Genomic DNA, 20,894 nt, shown 5'->3' on the forward strand with positions numbered 1-20,894 from the left:
TTGGAGAATCCTTATTCAGAGGATGGTGGTGTTTTAGTAATCAATAGCAATAGCAGTTAGACTTATATACCACTTCATGGGGCTTTCAGCCCTCTCTAAGCGGTTTACGGAGTCAGCATATCACCCCCACAGTCTGGGTCCTCATTTTATCCACCTCGGAAGGATGGAAGGCTGAGTCAACCTTGAGCCGGTGAGATTAGAACCGCTGAACTGCAGATAACAGTCAGCTGAAGTGGCCTGCAGTACTGCACCCTAACCACTGCGCCACCTCAGCTCATCAAACAGCTTTAAACACATTCTACCCAGCAGTGGAGAACTGTGGATGGAAACACACCTATAAACGGGTGGCATCCTACCAGTTGAACAACCGGTTCGCTTCATGTGCACTTTGCATGCACGCATGTGCAGTTGACGGGAAAACAGCTGAGGTGCAGCAATCCACTCTGCCGCGCTGATCAGCTCAAAAGCAAGGAAATAAAGGTAAGTGTCACCTGGGGGGTCGGGTGTGCCCACCTGAAGGACAGAGAGAACCGGTTCACTCTCAGCAGATCTTCGGAGCTAAGGGTACACCCGAAACGGGATGAACTGGTATCACCCCTGCCTATAAAGACATCTCTTTTCTCTCCTTTAAAATATTGATGTGTCACAGTGTGATTGGGTTCCTTCAGAACAGAGGTATTTGGATATTTTAGCAATAGCAATAGCAGTTAGACTTATATACCGCTTAATAGGGCTTTCAGCCCTCTCTAAGCGGTTTACAGAGTCAGCATATCGCCCCCAACAACAATCCGGGTCCTCATTTTACCCACCTCGGAAGGATGGAAGGCTGAGTCAATCTTGAGCTGGTGAGATTAGAACCACTGAATTGCAGATAACAGTCAGCTGAAGTGGCCTGCAGTACTGCACCCTAACCACTGCGCCACCTCGGCTCTTTTTGTCAAGTACGACAGATAGAAACCAAGACAGGGGAAGCTTTTCCATTGGCAAAATAAGGATGCTATTAATCTAGATAGATAGATAGATAGATAGATAGATAGATAGATAGATAGATAGATAGATAGATAGATAGATAGATAGATAGATGATAGATAGATAGATAGATAGATAGATAGATAGATAGATAGATAGATAGATAGATAGATAGATAGATAGATATAGGTATATAGGGAGATGGAGATGGAGAGAGAGAGAGATGATAGATAGATAGATAGATAGATAGATAGATAGATAGATAGATAGATAGATAGATAGATGATAGATAGATGATAGATAGATAGATAGATAGATAGATAGATAGATAGATAGATAGATAGATAGATAGATAGATAGATGATGGATGGATAGATAGGGATATAGGGATATAGGGATATAGGGATATAGGGAAATAGGGAAATAGGGAGATGGAGATGGAGAGGGGGGGAAATAGGGAGATGGAGATGGACAGAGAGAGATGATAGATAGATAGATAGATAGATAGAGAGAGAGAGAGAGAGAGAGAGAGAGAGAGAGAGAGAGAGAGAGAGATAGGTATATAGGGAGATGGAGATGGAGAGAGAGAGAGATGATAGATAGATAGATAGATAGATAGATAGATAGATAGATAGATAGATAGATAGATAGATAGATAGATAGATAGATGATAGATGATAGATGGATGGATGGATGGATAGATAGATAGATAGATAGATAGATAGATGATAGATAGATAGATAGATAGATAGATAGATAGATAGATAGATAGATAGATAGATAGATAGATAGATGAATTGCAAGGAGACCAGAGAACATACAAAGAATTTGGGGAGGAGGTTGACATCTAAATCCATGTTCAGTCCTTCAAAATAATCTATTTCAAATTAAAAGTCTCTCTTGCTATAGAAGAAGTTCTGATCTCTCTCAGCTCTCAAACTCCAAGTCTCACAGCTGCCAATCTTTTTTTTTTAAACTATTCTCAGCTCTTTAGAGTAGAAATACTCATTTTGTCCCCTGTGAATACAGGGAGAGCTCCCTATGGTGCCATCCAATTGTGAAAACAGTGTTTGAGCTTCATGCATCACATTTGGTTCCGCCCAAGGGCCCCACACATGTTCCTTGTTTTTAATGAGACTATTCCAATTAAGACTCATTCTGGAATCTTCAAGCTGGACTAAATGCATATTTTCCTGCGAATATATTTTGTATGTTGATCCATAATTATTAATCATTAAATCCCTTCACGAGGAGCACAGTTATTGTAGTTTCCAGAGAAATAGGCATACCTTGCTTGAACAGTGATCGTTCTCCAATGAATAGCTTTAATTTAATTAAATGATTTATTAGCAACTTGAATTAATGAATTGAATTGCTTTCAATTGAATTAAACTGTTTAGAGTCATTGAAGAGCATGGCTTCATAATAAACAGTTCCAATTAATGTCTGATCAGGTGTTCCTCCACAGCAATTGTAACTTTCTTAATGAGTATGATAGAATCATTCATTAACTTCAGCTATTCAATTAATTTATAATATCACTTGGATTTTTCATCAACTAATTATGCCATCATATATATAGAATAATTCCTTTTGGGAGTTGAATTGTTCCTAAAGGGAGGGGAAATTGCAAGCTTATCTGGGGAAATAGGACAATTGGTGATGATTTATTGTAAGTGTGTGTGTGTATAAAATCTTTGTTTGTGTGTGTGTGTGTTTGTGTGTGTGTGTGGATAGATAGATAGATAGATAGATAGATAGAGATAGATAGATAGATAGATAGATATAGACAGATAGACAGATAGAGATAGATAGATAGATAGATAGATAGATAGATAGATAGATAGATAGATAGATAGATATAGATATTTATCTCTCTATATATCTATCTATATCTATCTATCTGTGTGTGTGTGTGTGTGTGTATGTATGTGTATGTATATATATATAAGTCTGTGTGTGTGTGTGTGTGTGTGTGTGTGTGTGTTTTTATTTGTGCTGATAAATAAATAAAGGGAGACTAGTATAGATCTATTTCAAGCTATTTAGCTCTCATCAGCTAGCCATACCCTTACTGGGATTTGAACCTGGGCTATATTACATACTAGGCAGATATCTTAGCCATTAGGCCACAGGCTCTTATCTGTTATCAGTGAAGCCAGGGTGAAAGGTATCTATTAGATTTTTACAACCCCTGGTAAGCCCCAATTATGGGAGGAAGCTAACTGCTTCCATCATCTGTCCTTCGGCTCGTCACAAGAGTCCATCACGACAGAAACCCATACATATAGATTTTTACAACCCCCGGTATGCCCAAATATGGGAGGAAGATCACTACCCACCTCTGGTATGTATGTATGTATGTAAGCTTATCTGGGGAAATAGGACAATTGGTGGTGATTTATTGTTGCTTTATATATATAAAGAATTCAGAGGTAAATTCTTCTAAATCTCTGCTTTACGCAAGGATCATTCCCAGGGGGTAAGTAGGAATGGAAAACAGTGGTTCTCTAGATGTTTCTGAATTGAAATTTCCACCAACCCTCACCACTGACCATATTGGGTGGTAACTATATTTTGGTTAACCTCCAAGGGGCCACAGCTACTTTAGGGAATGAGGAAAATCATTTTCCCATTTTACTGAAGAAATTTACTACTAAGTGTCCTGAAATCCAAATGACCTTACCATATAATCAGTGTTTTGGTCATTCTTTCCAGTTTACTTAACACTTGAAATAAACTATGGAACCACTTTCTCCTACATGGTGTCTTCTGCAAACAGGCATCCAGATTTCCTTCTGGATTTTCCTCCAGGTTTTTTTTCCTCCTTTTTTCTTTTTTCTTTTGCTATTAATTTTCCTGATCCGCTCGTGCCCAACCTATCTTGCCCAGTGAATTTTAATGCGGGACTTTCTCAGGATAAAATTAAAAACCACAATGGAGATTTATAGCAAAGGGGAATCTCTCTTGGAGAAGGGCTTAATTTATTTCCCCAGTTATGTAAAATTTAGCTCTAGTAGTGTGCTTGTAAAACTGCCTGGAAGCAACAATGGATGTTTTTTACTACTTGGTCTGCAGGAATGATTTAAGTTGGATTTGGGAGGTCTCTTTCCCACGACTCTTTCATTTAAATTTTTTTTAAAGGAAAAATTTTTGTTCCGCTGGCAACATGAAACCAGAATTAGCATCATCTTTCACTTAAACTGCTTCACTCAATTTCTTCTAAAATCCTTCATCCTTCGCAGCAGCAACAAGGGGAAGATTTGTGTATCTTCTTCCCCATGAACTTCAACAAGAAATAGCAATTTCTGTGCAGCAAAGGTTGGTGGTACAGTTGCTTGGACTTAACGTTCGCTGAATTCCGTCAGCTTGCATCTTAGAGAAAAGGGATAGCAGGGTTTTTTCCCAGCTGAGGAACTAGGGTTCCCCCTGCAACTGGGTTTCAGTCACTAGAATTCCCAGCAATAGTCATGTCAGATTATGATTTCTGAAACATGGAATCCACATGAAACAGACCAGACCAAGATAAGCTGTTGGACAATGTAAGATCTATGTCCCACTGACATCTGTTGTTGTTAGTTGTGATGTTTTATGTTTTATGTTTATGTTGATTTTATTTATATGCTGCCCTTTTCCCCCGAAGGGGACTAAGGGCGGCTCACAACTCAAACCAGGAAAGCGGGGATACAGACAAAATTAAAAACGACACAAAACAATGCATGGTTTAAAACACACAGCAGTCATACCATTCGAGACGGGGGCAACGGTTCTTTAGCCCCAGGCCTGTCGGAACAGCCAGGTTTTAAGGGCTTTGCGGAAGGCCTGGAGGGTGGTGAGGGTTCGAATCTCCACGGGGAGTTCGTTCCAGAAGGTCGGAGCAGCCACAGAGAAGGCTCTCCTCCGGGTAGTCGCCAGTCGACACTGGCCGGTGAATGGAATTCGGAGGAGGCCTAATCTGTGGGATCTAATCGGTCTAGTGGAGGTAATTGGCAGCAGGCGGTCTCTCAAGTACCCAGGTCCAATACCATGAAGATGTTGTGTCCAACCCATCACGACCCCATGGACAATGTTCCTCCAGGCCTTCCTGTCCTCTGCCATTCTTTGGAGTCCATTTAAGCTCACACCTACTGCTTCAGTGACTCCATCCAGCCACCTCATTCTCTGTCGTCCCCTTCTTCTTTTGCCCTCAATCTTTCCCAGAATTAGGCTCTTCAATGAATCCTTCATTCTTATTGTTGTTGTTAGTTGCGAAGTCATGTCTGACCCATCGCGACCCTATGGACAACATTCCTCCAGGCCTTCCTACCCGCCCGAGTGTTTGATTGCTGAACGAAAGTTGTGTTTTTACTATTTTTTCTTTGTTCACATTCTGTGTTGTTTTGACACTGCACCCCCCTCCCTTGTGGTTGTAAGCCGCCCTGAGTCCCCTCAGGGAAAAGGGCGGCCTATAAATCCCAATAAACTCTAAACTCTAAACTCTTCCTGTTCTCTACCATCCTCTGAAGTCCATTTAAGCTCACACCGACTGTTTCAGTGACTCCGTCCAGCCACCTCATTCTCTGTCATGTCCTTCTTCTTTTGCCCTCAATCTTTCCCAGCATTAGGCTCTTCTCCACTGAGTCCTTCCTTCTCATTAGGTGGCCAAAGAATTTGAGTTTCATCTTCAGAATCCGGCCTTCTAAAGAACAACCAGGGTTGATCTCCACCGGACTGACCGGTTTGATCACCTTGCAGTCCAAGGGACTCACAGGAAGTCTTCTCCAGCACCATAGTTCAAAGGCCTCAATTCTTTGGCGCTCAGCCTTTCTTATGGTCCAGCCTTCACAGCCATACATTGCAACTGGGAAAACCATACGAAATGAAATCTGTATATCAGTTCAACTGCAGCAGCATCAAGCCTCCTGCACAGATGCACATTTTTCAATTATATAATTGATCAAAAAGCACATTTTCCCACAAAAGCAAGCCAGTTTGCCTAAATAAATGTTATGCAAACGGAATCGAATTCAGGAAGCTGGCATGCGGCAAACCACCAACCTCACGTATCATCTGTATTTCTAAACGTTTTATGACAGCCCAGAAACTTTCTTCTTCTTCTTTTAAAACCAATCAATACTAGGGCTGTAGCCAGCTCTACAGAAGTGAGTCCAGAAAAAAAACATAAAAACAAGAGAAAAGCACTTGAAGGCATCCTTGTGAAGGGCAGAACTCATGGCAGAAACCATTCTGTGAAATGGGTATTTTGGAACCGCATGTGTCCTCAGGGCAGCTGCGGTAGAATGAGAATTTCTCCCCCATTTTGAGGGCCAATAGCATCTTCTGAATATAACAGAGGTGGGTTCCTACCAATTCGCACCTATTTGGTAGAACCGGTTCGTCAAATCCACCGAACCCATTAGAAGAGGTTCCACCAGTGGACCCCGAAAGCAGGCCACACCTACAGAAGAGGTTCCAAAAATTCTTTGAAACCCACCCCTGGTCCTTGGATGTGATTATTCTACACTATCATGCTCATATTTATAAAACTCAGTGCCTCTGTGAAAGGTAAGGATGACTAGTGCATTTGTGGTGCAATCAGAACATTCCGTGTGTTGAAGTTGTTTTGTCACTGCACTGCCTGGTCCACTCACCTTCAACTCCTATGTGGCTTCCTCTGGCACCCATGATCCATGGAAAGCTTTCTCTGACTTACATCAATGTTCTGACCCCCCTCCTCCGTCCAGGAACGAAAGCCGAAACCAACGTAAATGAGAAGGTTTCTTTTAATCAGTCAAGACTTTCGTTGACTGCAAGCCACATAAACAAAGAGATAAGCACTCTGGCAGCAAGTCCTACAAAACTTGGCAGCAATGCAAACAAACTCTGGCAGCAATCCAGCCTGCCAAGTTTGTTTCTTGTTAGTCCTTAACATTGACTTCTGCAGAAAGGCGTGGCACAAGCAGTCTCTTTTATAATCAGGAGAGGATCTTAATGAGCATCAGCTGAGCATAATCACCTCTTGTAATTACGCCATTGTTCTTGATGCCGAGTAGCCATTCGATGGCGTGCATCCCGGAACAACTCACAGGTGTTTTCTGGATCACTCACTCTTGTCTCCTCCCCACTGATCCAAGGCTTAGATACCACCTGGTGGCCAACCAGTCTCTCCTCGCCCTGCTCGGAGTCAGCACCCTGTCCAGGGTACTCCACCTCCTCCAGGGCCGACTCATAAGACCCCTCACTGTCGGAGTCTGGCGGCAGCTCCAATGGCTCCTGCCAGCAACACATCAATATCCAAAGAATTTCCAGACTGGCCATTTTAAACAAACATCATCCTGCAGTTTGAGCTGAAGGCAGCTACCTCAAGGTTTTCTTGCAATACGCAGTCCCAAAATCACCCAGCGAGTCCAGGGTGGATATGCTGAGAGGAACTTTTTTCAAGCAGCGGGTTGGAAAGGCTTAAGGCCACCCAAATCACTTGACTGAGTCAAATCAAGTGGCTCCCCCACTTCAACATAGCAAAGCAGGTCATCTCTAACAGCTCTAAGCACTTCCTTGAAGTGAAGCTGAGTCATTCCACATAGTGACTACACTGTAAAAGGCAGAGCTGGATTTAATATATCATCTTCCTCCGCAGCTCCAATAAAATAAATAAACCGCCAGTTACAAAGAGGCAACATTCTTTATTGCTTGCATTCAGAACCAAGAGCCATACAGATAGACGCCCACACAGAATTAGATATATACAAGAATAAATAGTAGCAACTGTTGAACTCGGTGGAAATATCAATAGAGATAACTCCTTCTCTTCCACCCAAGAGCTGGAAAATATCTTTAAAGGAGCATGAAAACACAGTGTGTATTTCAACAAGTCAACTCTTTGACCTCCCCTTGGGAGCCCAGCTGGCTTCCAAAAATCTCACGCAGCAGTTTGTCGCATGTCGTTTATTTATTTAACAAATTTATATGGTTGCTTGATCCTTCTTCGACCTCCTCCTTGTTTGTCTAGGCAAATCTTTTCTGATTCTCTTCTTCTTCCTCAACTTCATCAGCCACGATCTTCTCCCAAGCAATCAGTGATGGAATTCAAATAATTTAACAACCGGTTCTCTGCCCTAATGACCAGCTGGGTAGGTGGGGCTTGGTGGTCATGTGACTGGGTGGGCGTGGCCAACCCAAGGTCACTCAGGTCAATGGGCGCTTCGCCTTAGCTGTTCCAATGTAATAAGGGTTAACCGGAGAGGTAGTTTCTGTAAGCAGGGCAATAAAGATGAGGCTAGAAACAACACTAGAATGTGTCCTTCCTGCCTTCCTTACAGGATTAGCCCTGCAAAGTGGGGAAAAAACAAAAAGAGATTCCTCCAACAACCGGTTCTCTGAACTGCTTAGAAAGTTACCAACTATTTGTCTATTTTATCCCCTTCCCCCGTTTATTGTAAGCCGCCCAAAGTCCTTTAGGAGTGGGCGGCATACAAGACCAATCAATCAATCAATCAATCAATCAATCAGTTATACAAATAGCCACCTGCCTTCTGAAATTAAAACAGAAATTCTTCATTAAAAACAGGATTTAAACATGGCAATAACCTTCACTTTTCAGAGGATTTTACTATGTCTGGTGTGTGTGTTACATTTTCAGTAAGATTACTTTTGGAGTAAATGATTTCCAAGTTCGCCTGACGCGCACAGTTAATCATCATGTGGGGGCGATATGCTGACTCTGTAAACTGCTTAGAGAGGGCTGAAAGCCCTATGAAGCGGTATATAAGTCTAACTGCTATTGCTATTGCTACCCACATGAATGTGCATGGCATGCACATGGTGCTTGCACATGCATCCTACCAGTCAGTAAGGCTTCCGCAAGCCTCTGCAATGCTCCAGCTGCTCAGCGGAGCGTCGTGCAGGCGCTATATGCATCATGCGCGTGCACGGAAGCGTGGAAGCCTTAAAAGACAGGTAAGGAGCTCGGGTGGGTGGGTGGTCCCTCCGGAGCACTGTACCGGAATGGTATCCTGTGCTCCGGGCTGGCTCCGGTATGCCCGTACCAGGACGTACCGCCTGTAACCCACCACTGAGTCACAAGCATTATCAAACTCCATGTTATGAAGCAAGAAATAAAAACTGTTACCTTAAAGATCAATCCATATGTAGAGAAAGCTTATTTCAGCATGAGCAATTCATTTTACAGTCAACAACACTTCAGCTGCATTCTGAAGGAAGATTTTGCAAAAAAAATCAATGATTTAACACCTGCCGTTTCAGCATTGTCAATGTTGAACTGAGAAAATCTATATCTCAGACAGTTTGGAAGAGGGAAGACAAAAAACACATGAGGATCAATAACGGGATTATTGATAGCTTCCAGGGGCTTGAGGTAATCCTTATATTCTAAGAAAACTATTCATGCAAGTTGCGATACTGAATCTATTATCAACATTTTAAACTCATACTATTCAATTGAAGTCAGAACTTTCCTTTGTAAGGTTGATGGATAAACAATTAGAAAAAGAATCATGGATCATTTCAATATATGATTACTGATCAATTCAATATATGATTACTGCAGCAAGATTATTATATGCACAAAGATGGAAAGGTTTAGTATTATCCACCATAAAGTAAGGGTTGGTGAACTGGTGGGGGAAAAAATAGATTTCACCACTGTCAAGACTGGTCTAGAATGGAAAGATGAACACCACAATTTTGAGTTAACCCTCAGGGAAGGATCAAAAGGAAGTCCAACAATGTTAGTCCAATATAGCAACTTACATTAGGCAATGAAATAAAAGAAAGAACTTATTTCTCATTTTCTTCCCAATTAAACCTTATCAGTAAGAACTAAATATTTATGCCTGGTTTTTTTATCTGTCTTCCTCCCAATTCTTTTTTCCTTTAATATCATGTCTTTAAAATTACAATATTATCTTTGTATCTCTGTCTCTAATATTATTAGTTATTTTTATTAACTTATCTTGAAGCCTTTCCCCTACAGAATAAAGGGTTTTTAAATACTTATGCTGATCTGCGTAAAGAATAAGGAATGTGTAAACACATCTTAGGGAAGAACCCTGACACAAGGGAAATAATGAAGAAATGGCAAATACATCAGATACACACAACCATTAGAATTCATCCCATCCGAACTTCTATACAAATGTACAAGGGAACCCAAAACAAACAGACATAGATTGCATATGTAACATTATAGCCTATCTAACAACAATACAGAAAATGTATACCTTTAGAGAAACACAAAAATATAACCTACAAGCAAGAATATTCCAAAAGGTGATATGGACTGTATAACTTGGAAGGAAATTCACAAGGCCTTTCGCAGACAGAAGATTATTTTCCTCATCTTTAATAATAATTTTATTAAAATTATAGTTGTAACAATAAAAACAAACGCAAACTAAAAGGAAAGGAATAAAAAGAAAAATAGTGCAGAGAAGAAAAATGTACTAAACAAATGAAAAATAATATAGTTAGAAGAAAAATAAATATACAAGGTAATGACTTTTTTCTTCACCACAATAAATATAAATAATTTTAGTAACCTATCACCTTTTGTTAAAATAAAACAAGTGATCTATGCTTCCTATATCCCATTTCTTATCTATAAACAAACCATAAACCCCCATCATTCAGTCCTGGTCAGCAAAGGTCCATTAAGGGTTACCAGAGATAACAACAGATCTCTTTTAGCCTTGATCAAATAAATCAACTTTATATTCCTTCCCATTCCTTTTGAAAATCTTGATCTTTGATCCATTCAAATTATGTCCTAAAATTTAATTTCTTTTCATGTTTTCTTTGTCCCTTCTCACAAAATTCTTCAAAGGTTTAACAAGGCTGTTTTTAAAATCCAATTTAGGAAAATTACCCAGGTAACTCTTCTGGCTTGCTATTTGTATATTCATTCTAATAATTAATCTAATTATTAATCAACTAAGCTGGTTTCTTTTGTATGTTCACTGTAACATCTTTTTCTGTGTCATTTTTGAATGACTTCTGCTATCATTTTTAAATTCATTTTCAGATCACTCTCAATCTTGTCAAGAAAAGCTTGTTCTTTTTCCATATAGACTTTTAAACACAATTTAAAGGGGCAGAGTCTTAAAATTAATTTCTGAGTCCAGTATTCAAAAATCTTCTTTAATATGTGTAATGTTAAAATACTTTCCTTCATTCTCTATTTTTAAATTGACTTTAAGGGTTCTTTTTTTTTAATTCCTTCTAGTAATCTCTATTCTTTCTAGTTCCCTCTGGTGTCCAACCGTCAAATCCCTGTTCTATCAAAACAAAAGCATTTTCCCATGGGAAGGATTCTTACAAGCAATTCCAAAATCATATTTCAAATTCATCTGAATGTTTATTAATTTGTAACATTCTAAAACCAAAGTTTTAATTACCCTTTTGCAGTTTATTCCCCTACTCCAATTAAGTCCTTAATCTAATATTTAAAGTTTTACCACTAAGGGTTGAAGGAAACTCACATGCAATTTCAGAAGTGTCAGTCAAAAGGTTCCTAATAGCTAAGAAACAGTTAGCAAGCATTTTCTGAAATTAATTAAAAAAGGAAGTATGCAAACCCAGTGTTCTTTTAAAGGCACCAAACATGGTTTGAGCAAGCTAGCCATTTCCTCATTTTCCAGAGCTCTAATCCTGCCACAGACCTCAAAGAACTATTGTATGGAGTACTTGTGAACAATCTCAAGTCTCCTCCATGTCCAGAGAGAAATTACAAAGAACTAGTCTACTCATTGGCTCTTCATTCAGCCATAGTTGTCAACTCTACTCTTAGTAGAGTTGCGCTCTACATGGGGCTGCCCTTGAAGAGTGTTCGAAGACTTCAGTTAGTCCAGAACGCAGCCGCGCGAGCGATTGTGGGTGCACCCAGGTACACCCACGTCACACCTATCCTCCGTGAACTGCACTGGCTACCCATTAGTCTCCGAATCCGCTTCAAGGTGCTGGTCGCTGCCTATAAAGCCCTACATGGCATCGGACCTGGGTACCTGAGAGACCGCCTCCTGCCGATTACCTCCCAGAGACCGATCAGATCTCACAGGTTAGGTCTCCTCCAGATTCCATCCACCAGCCAATGTCGGCTGGCAATCCCCCGGGGGAGAGCCTTCTCTGTTGCAGCTCCAGCCCTCTGGAATGATCTCCCTGTCGAGATCCGGACCCTTACGGCCCTCCCGGCTTTCCGCAAAGCCACCAAGTCCTGGCTGCTCCAGCAGGCCGGGGGGGGGGGGGGCTGTGAAACATCCAGCCCTGCGGAAATTGTGAATGTTGCGGTTTTGTTTTTAAAGTGTTGTCTTTGTCTAGTCTTCCCCCTTCCCTTGTCTATTGTGAGCCGCCCGGAGTCCTTCGGGAGTGGGCGGCATACAAGACAAATAAATACAAATACAAATACAATTAGTGCAGCCATCATCATTTTGTCACTTCTTCCCCAGAAGTCCCTAGATTAGTTAACATTTTATGTATTCAATTTACATCTCACTTTTCTACTCCCACTTTTCTACTCTGCTGCAAGGGCAGTTAAATGAAGCAACTGATGCAGAAATGGGTTGAACATGATTTACACTCCATAAAATGAGAAAACCAATGAAAACCAACTGAACAGGACATTCCTACTCATCTCAGCATCCCAAAGACCAGGATTCTAAAAGGATTCTTCAAGGGTCAAAGTATACAGACCGAAGTATAAATCCAAAATGCATATGCTCTCTCCAGCTGACTTTAATGTAGTTAAATGTCTCCAGCAAATGACCTTAGATTTTGGAGTTTCATCTTCAGTCATTTCCCCTTGCTAAAAAATAACGCTAAATATTATGACAGGTTGAAGAGTGCTACAGATATTATACTATGAACTTCTGCAGTTCTAGATTTATAGCTGAAGTGACTGAAATGTTTCCCTCCATACACATCCTCCCTGCTTCCTCTTTCAATAATTACGATAGCTCATTTATTTATCAAAAACATTTTACCCCCACGGTAATGCTAAAGGATACCCGGTGATTCAGAAAGCATAAAAATAAACATAAAACATAAACATAAAAATATATTCAGAAACATCCACAATCAAAATAAGGGGAAAAAACCCGGAATATAAAAGCGTATAAACAGAAAAGAGCCATGTGTATATATATCTAGCGGTGAGTCAAAGCCCAGCTCTTTCTGGAAAGCTCCGTTTTGAATAGTTGCCAGTCAAAATAGAAGTGAACCTGTCATCTTTTGGGAGGCTGTTTTGTACGGTCCTACACAGTGGTGGGTTTCAAAAATTGTTCGAACCTACTCTGTGGGTGTGGCCTCCTTTGTGGGAGTGGCTTGCCGCCCATGTGACTGGATGGGAGTGGCTTGCCACCCATGTGACCGGATATGAAGATGCTGACGACACTTGTCAGAACCACCTTAAATTACCTCCCACACAGCACTGGCATGCATAAGAATAGGATGTAAACTTGTTTTTTAAAAGGCATCTTTGGTTTGCGTTAAAACAACTTCAACACACGCAATGTTCTGATTGCACCACAAACGCAGTAGTCATCCTTACCTTTCACAGAGGCACTGAGTTTTATAAATAGGAGCATGATAGTGTAGAATAATCATATCCAAGGACCAGTGGTGGGTTTCAAAAATTTTTGGAGCCTCTTCTGTAGGTGTGGCGTGCTTTCCGGGTCCACTGGTGGAACCTCTTCTAACCGGTTCGGTAGATTTGACGAACCGGTTCTACCGAATAGGTGCGAACTGGTAGGAACCCACCTCTGGTCCTACAGAAAATGTGGCACTAAGCCATGGGAGGTCAGTGCCACTACTTTAAATTGCATCCAGAAGCATAATGGCAACCAGTGCAGGCTGCATAACACTTCCAAGTGGTGTTTAAAACCAGTAGAATAAATCACAGCTGTCAAAAACAGTGGGTGATGAGTACTTGAATTACTGCAGTGTGGTCTCCACCCTGCCGAAAGGGTTACAACTGATGGATCAATCAAAATTAGACAAAGCCTCCCCAACAGCAATCTTTAGCTGCTGTTCAAGTAGGAGCCCATCAAGACTCAAGCAAATTTGGGCGGTGCTAATGGCAAATTCCAATTCATGGTATTGGACCTGGGTACTTGAGAGACCACCTGCTGCCAATTACCTCCAATAGACCGATCAGATCCCACAGATTAGGCCTCTTCCGAATTCCATCTGCCAGCCAGTGTCGACTGGCAACTACTCGGAGGAGAGCCTTCTCTGTGGCTGCTCCGACCCTCTGGAACGAGCTCCCCGTGGAGATTCGAACCCTCACCACCCTCCAGGCCTTCTGCAAGGCCCTTAAAACCTGGCTGTTCCGACAGGCCTGGGGCTAAAGAGCTGTTGCCCCCGTCTCGAATGGTATGACTGTTGTATGTTTTTAAATTATGCATTGTGATGCTTTGTTTTTTAAATTTCTTTTTGTCTGTATTCCCCTTCACTGGTTGAGTTGTGAGCCACCCTGAGTCCCCTTCGGGGGGAAAGGGCGGCATATAAATGTAATAAACTGAACTGAACTGAACTGAAAATGTTGCACTCACAATCACAGCAACCATGTGAAAGCTCTTGATTACTCTTCCCCAAAAACAGAGTTTGCAACCCAAAACACAAATGCCTAATAACAACCCATCTAACGAACAAGAAAGGAAAAGTAAAAAGCTTCACCTCCCTCTTACAACCCCAGAGTAGGCCTAAAAGGTCTCATAGTCATTTGTTTTTTGTCTTTCTCCACCTCGCTTCTCATGCTTCATCTGCCAGAGGTCTTGAGTAAAACAGGGAGTCATCCAGGATCAGTGGATAGAAAGGCTGTTGAAGACCAATGTTGTCAAGAGGTCAACTCATACTTCAATACTATTTTTAAATTCCCAATTAGCAAATATTCCCCACCCTTCTTCATGCAAGCTCTAAGAAAATAGATCATCTTCTGATAAAAATCTAACCCAACCAACCACTCTATCATTATAGCAATAGCAATAGCAGTTAGACTTATATACCACTTCATAGGGCTTTCAGCCCTCTCTAAGCGGTTTACAGAGTCAGCATTATTGCCCCCAACAACAATCCGGGTCCTCATTTTACCCACCTCGGAAGGATGGAAGGCTGAGTCAACCCTGAGCCGGTGAGATTTGAACAGCCGAACTGCAGAACTGCAGTCAGCTGAAGAAGCCTGCAGTGCTGCATTTAACCACTGCGCCACCTTGGCTCTTAAAGGCAAATAATCATTCTGTCAGGAATAGATATTTTAGCAAAATGAACCACAAGGAGAAAACGTTCAGAAATAAGTCTCAGTTCTCAGCCATAACCCAGGTTAATAATAATAACCCTCTAGTGTGGAACTTTTAACAAAAAAAAAGAGTTTGATCCTAACACTGCTGCAAGCTTCAATTAAATAAATTACTTTTCTCAATTTGGAGTTCAACTTTCTCCCCATTATTTGGGAAGCTATACTATAGATGTTGTCAGTGTTTCAATACAGCAATCTTATGTTGGTTATTTTGTATCTTGGAGCGAAGGGAAGGACGCGACAAGAGGTAAAAGGAAAGTGACTTTATTCAGCTCATAGTAAACTGCGATTCAACGTGGCGTGTTTCGCGCCCTACATTTATACCCCCGGGTTTGAACGAGGAGCCAATGGGGCGTCGAGTAGCTCGACCAATCAGGGCGAGGATTGAACCGGCTCCGCCCGGGAACCAATCAGGAAGGAGTCCTTTGTTCGCGCGCTTGTATTTCCCGCGCTAGTATTCAACACCCCTCCCCCCCCAGTCAAAGAGTTCCTTTGGGAAGGGCAAACATAGTCTTGTAGGTAGGCGGGGCGGTGGCGTTCTCGCCCTGATCTTCGTGGCTCCCCGGCGGTTGTTGACGGGGGGGGAGCCGCTGGCGGAGGCGTGTCCGTGGTGGGGCGGTGAACCTGCGGTGCGGCCCCGCGGGAGAGAGCTGGCCCCGGGTCCCCTGCCCAATGTCCAACTGTCCGGGGTGGCGTTTCCGTGGCAACCGGAGTGTCCGATTGCGGTCCCGTGCAGTCTGGTTGGGGTGTAGGTTCAGAGTCTCGATAAGGGCTTCGAGGAAGGGAGTAGCCGGTTGAGGCGCGCCTGTCCGGAAAGTTCGCATCGGCTTGCCTCCCGTTCCCCGGGTGGAAACGGTCCGATGGGGAAAAAGTCAACGATGTTGGCTCCTGGTGTGAGCGGGTGTCCGCGGGGCTCGGGCCGTCTGTTTCCGCGGGAAGGCGACGCCTTAACTGGTCCACGTGGCGCCTCCATTGTGTTCCGTCGGCCAGGCCGACCCTGAAGGAACAGGGGCCGGTCAGAGCTGTGATGGTTGCGGGAACCCACCGTGGATCCCCAGAAAAGGAGCGGGCCCATACCGGATCCCCTAACTTAAACGCGTGGGAAGGGAGGGCCCCCAGGTTGCTCGGCAGATCCCCTGCGTAAAGTGGATGGAGCCTGTCTAGGGGGGTTCGCAATCTCCTACCCATCAAGAGCTCTGCGGGACTTTTATTAGTCGTTGGGCAGGGTATGGAGTGCTGGCTCAAAAGGTAAGCCGCCACTCTTTCTTGCCAGTCGCCCTGGCCCATGCGGCCCAAGGCTTCTTTCGCTGAGCGAACTGCGCGCTCCGCCCGGCCATTACTAGCTGGGTGATAGGGGGCTGTGGCCGCGTGTCTGATCCCTTGCTCGGCCAGGAATTCTTGGAACGTGGTGGAGGTAAACTGGGGCCCATTATCGGAAACTATTACATCCGGTAACCCATGGGTAGCGAACATCTTACGGAGGGCCCTCACTGTACTCTCCGCTGTGGTGGCGGTCATGATCACCAGCTCCACCCACTTAGAGTAAGCATCTACCACTATCATAAAGTTTCGGCCGTGAAAGGGACCGGCGAAATCAATATGTAAACGGGACCATGGGCCTCTAGGGATTTCCCACTCGCGAGGAGCGGCTGTGGGGGGATTCGGCCTAGAATTTTGGCATATTCTACATCGGCCTACATAATCTGCGATTTCGGAATCTAGCAAGGGCCACCACACATAGCTACGGGCTAACGCTTTCATTCGCGCTATGCCTGGGTGGTTTTTATGGAGTGCAGGCAGGATTCGTGCCCGCAGGGCTGTGGGGATCACTACCCTATCCCCCCAGACAAGACACCCCCCGTGAAGGGCGAGTTCGGCTTGTCGCGCTTTAAATGGACGGAATTCTTCCGCTACCTTTTCCGTGGGCCACCCCCTCAAAACCCATGAAGCAACCTGAGATAGGACGGGGTCAGCCTTTGTGCAGGCTGCAACGTCCGCGGCCGAGATGGGGAGGTCGGATTCGGCGATGGACAGAACAGAGAGCGCGGGCACGTGGGCTGTGTCCGTCTCTGGCAGAGGGCAACGGCTTAGAGCGTCTGCGTGTCCTAGCTGTTTGCCCGGACGGTATAACAGCGTATACGAATACGCTGTTAGGAACTCCGTCCACCGAGTCATGCGGGGGGACAAAATGGGGGGAGTTGGCTTGTCGCCCGCCAGTAGCCCCAGGAGGGGCTTGTGATCCGTGACCAGGGTGAAATTCCTACCGTAGAGGTAGTCATGGAACCGCTTAATGCCGGAGACTGCAGCCAGGGCCTCTTTATCGATTTGGCTGTAGTTCCGCTCCGTGGAGGAGAGTGTCCGGGAATAGAAGGCTATGGGGGCTTCTGAGCCGTTCGGAAGGACGTGGCTCAGGACCGCCCCTACGCCATAGGGGGAGGCGTCGCAAGTCAGAACTAGAGGCATCCTATCGCTGTACTGGATTAGGACTGCCGATGAAGTTAAAATATCCTTTATAGCCGCGAACGCGTGTGCTTCACGGCTGCCCCATTTCCAGGCCGCTGACCGGTCAAGTAGTCGGTGTAGCGGCTCAGCTAGTGACGCCTTGTGGGGGATAAAAGGGGCGTAGAAGTTTAAGAGCCCCAGGAATGCCTGTAATTCCGCCCTAGAGGTGGGTGCGGGCGCGTTTTTGATGGCGGCAACTTTGGAAGGAGTGGGGTGGATGCCTTGGGCATCAATGAGGAACCCCAAGAATTCAACTCTGGGAACAGCAATTTCGCATTTGCTGCGCTTTAATTTCAGTCCTGCCTCCCTGAAGCGTGTGAGGACCTCCCGCAGTGTTTTCAGGAGTTCCGAGTGACTGGGGGCTGCGACCAGGACGTCGTCGAAGTAGGGAACGACGCCTGGGAGCCCGTGGAGCAACCGCTCCATGAGGCTCTGGAAAATCCCAGGGGCAACCGAAACGCCGAATTGGAGACGGCGGCAACGGAAAGCCCCGCGGTGGGTGACGATGGTCTGGGCTGTAGCCGCATCGTCATCTACGGGAAGCTGCTGGTAGGCCTGTGCCATGTCTAGCTTAGCGAAAATGCGGCCCTGTCCTAAGGAGTGGAGTAGGTGCTGCACTACGGGAACCGGATACGGGTTTGCCTGCAGGGCCAAATTGATGGTCGACTTGTAGTCGGCACATATTCTCACCGATCCGTCGGGTTTGACCGGGAGGACTATGGGGGTTTCCCAACGGGCGTGATCTACGGGCTCGAGTACCCCTTGCTCAATAAGCTTATCCAGTTCTGCGTCTACTTTTGCTCTCAATGCGAAAGGAACCCTGCGTGCCTTTAGTCTAACGGGAGCGACCTGGGGATCGAGGCAGAGGGAAATGGGGGTACCCTTGTAACAACCCAATTTCCCATCGAACACGTCTGAGAACTCGTCTAGGACGCTATCTACGGAGAGGGGAACTACCCTGTGTACCCCTTCTATGGTGAGGCCCAAGGCGGAGAACCATTCCAACCCCAGGAGAGCGGGCAGGTTGTTCCTAACGACTAAAACTGGGAGTTTCCCTTTAAAATTCCCGTATTCCACCCGGATGTGGTATATCCCAGCTGTGGGAATCCCATTCCCCTGGTAGTCTAGGAGGGAGACCCCGGCGGGGCGCAGCTTTCTCTGGGGAACCCCGGGGCAAAGGCGGGAGAACAAAGCCCAAGATAGGAGAGAACGGGATGAACCGGAGTCCACCTCCATTTGGCAAAGCTGACCTTCGAGCCGGACGGCGGTGCTTATTTTCCGGTGGCCAGCGGGAACGTGGGATGCCTGGTAGACCACGCAGTCAGCGCTGGAGGGCTGGTAGGTTGAGTAGCAGTCCTCAGTGCGCCTCGCGGGACGCGGTTGCTGGCGGCGTTGCGGCGCCGGGCGCTGGTTGCTGGGCTGCATGAACGACGGGGCTGGCAGGGGAGCCCGGCATACTCTGGCGAGGTGCCCTTCTCCTCGGCAGCGGCGGCAAACGGCAGAGCGGTACGGGCAGGCTGCGCGGCTGTGGCGGCCGCCACATCCGCGGCAAGGTGCGTTTGAGGCTGGCTGAACGGGCGCCGGCGGTTGCTGGGGTGGCCTCTGCTTCGGCTGCATCCTCATCTGGCCGACGATTTCCTCCTCCTCCTCCTCGTCTTCGGCAGGGGAGAGATCGTCGACGAGGTTCGTCTGGGTGGACGGCCCCGCGGTGGTTTGTGCGGGGGGTTTAGCTGGAGGCGTTCCATGTCGGCCGTGGATTGTTCGGAGAGTTCGGCTGCTCGCGCTATCTCCACGGCTTGCATCAGGGTAATCTTGTGATTCCGGAGTAATCGGCCGCGTAAATGTGCGTCGCGGACCCCGCACACAAACTGTTCCGCAAGATTCTCCTCCAGGTCTGCGAAATCACACTGGGCGGCCACGGTGCGCAAAGCCTCCAGGAAATGGCTAATGGATTCGTTGGCCCTTTGCACTCGGCGGCGGAAAGCGAAACGGCGTGCAAACAGAGAGGGTGAGGGAGCGTAGTGGTTCCTCAGCCTGGACATCAGCTCGGCCCACCCAAGTTTGTAGGCTGGCCTCGGGGCGGCCAGGGCTCTCGCAGAGGCGAACATGGACGGCTCACAGCAGGACAGGAAGAAACTGCATTTCTCCTCGTCGGTCTGAGCCTGGTTTTTCGAGGCGATCAGGTAGCACTCGAATCGCTCCATGAACCCGTCCCATGATTCTCCGGTGGCTCCGCCGAATGGCGCGAAAGGAGGAAGCGATGACGCCATCGTGGTGTGGAGCCGGAGAAAGAGAGAGAAGGACGGAGAAAAATTTCGCGTTCGCTGCCGGCGTTCTCAGTCTGAAGATAGCGTGCTAGCTGGTTCAGACGCGGTGGCAGCTGGCTGTTCTTCTCCGTGGTCGCGGGAATCGGGATCCCATCCTCGTCGCCAGTTTTGTATCTTGGAGCGAAGGGAAGGACGCGACAAGAGGTAAAAGGAAAGTGACTTTATTCAGCTCATAGTAAACTGCGATTCAACGTGGCGTGTTTCGCGCCCTACATTTATACCCCCGGGTTTGAACGAGGAGCCAATGGGGCGTCGAGTAGCTCGACCAATCAGGGCGAGGATTGAACCGGCTCCGCCCGGGAACCAATCAGGAAGGAGTCCTTTGTTCGCGCGCTTGTATTTCCCGCGCTAGTATTCAACAGGTTATATTAAAGCAATTTGGTGTAGCAGTTAAAGATACCTGGCCAGAAACTATGAACCAGTGAGTTCTAGTTCCACCTTAGATGAAAAGCCACCTGTGCGGTGAGGGGCAAATAGCATGGGTTTGGTTATTTGTTAACCAATATAGTTACTTCGTATTTTAATCTGATTTACATTCTTTCTTTTAAAGTGATATTCAAGATTTATTAGCTTTTAACATTCCTAAACTGGAGACTAGTTCCTGATAAGAAAAGTTTGTTAGTACAAATTGGGGTCTGGCTTATCTCTTGTGAACCCTAAACAATCTTTTTACTTAGAATTTATTCCCCTTCAGACCTCATTTTAATAAACATGTATGCTATTATCCTGTCTAATCAACTTTCCTCTTTCAAATTTCTTTGTTATGTTAACAATAAATAGGCATGCAAGCTAAAGATTGGGGATCTCTCTTT

General features: G+C 45.2%; 1 protein-coding gene across 1 annotated transcript; it reads right to left on the reverse strand.

Annotated features, from left to right (window-relative positions):
* Positions 1-1,000: 1,000 nt before the first annotated feature.
* On the reverse strand, positions 1,001-2,819 carry LOC148044518 (uncharacterized; the record flags this gene model as incomplete). The annotated part of the gene is made up of 2 exons (XM_087720748.1): positions 1,001-1,767; positions 2,771-2,819. Coding segments are annotated over 2 exons (816 nt in total), but the record flags the coding sequence as incomplete, so codon positions are not given.
* Positions 2,820-20,894: the final 18,075 nt, after the last annotated feature.

Source organism: Thamnophis sirtalis, unplaced genomic scaffold (assembly GCF_051295495.1).
Source record: "Thamnophis sirtalis isolate CommonGarterSnake01/CBP01778 unplaced genomic scaffold, rThaSir2_p1.2 scaffold_7, whole genome shotgun sequence".
NCBI classification, from domain to species: Eukaryota; Metazoa; Chordata; class Lepidosauria; order Squamata; family Natricidae; genus Thamnophis; species Thamnophis sirtalis.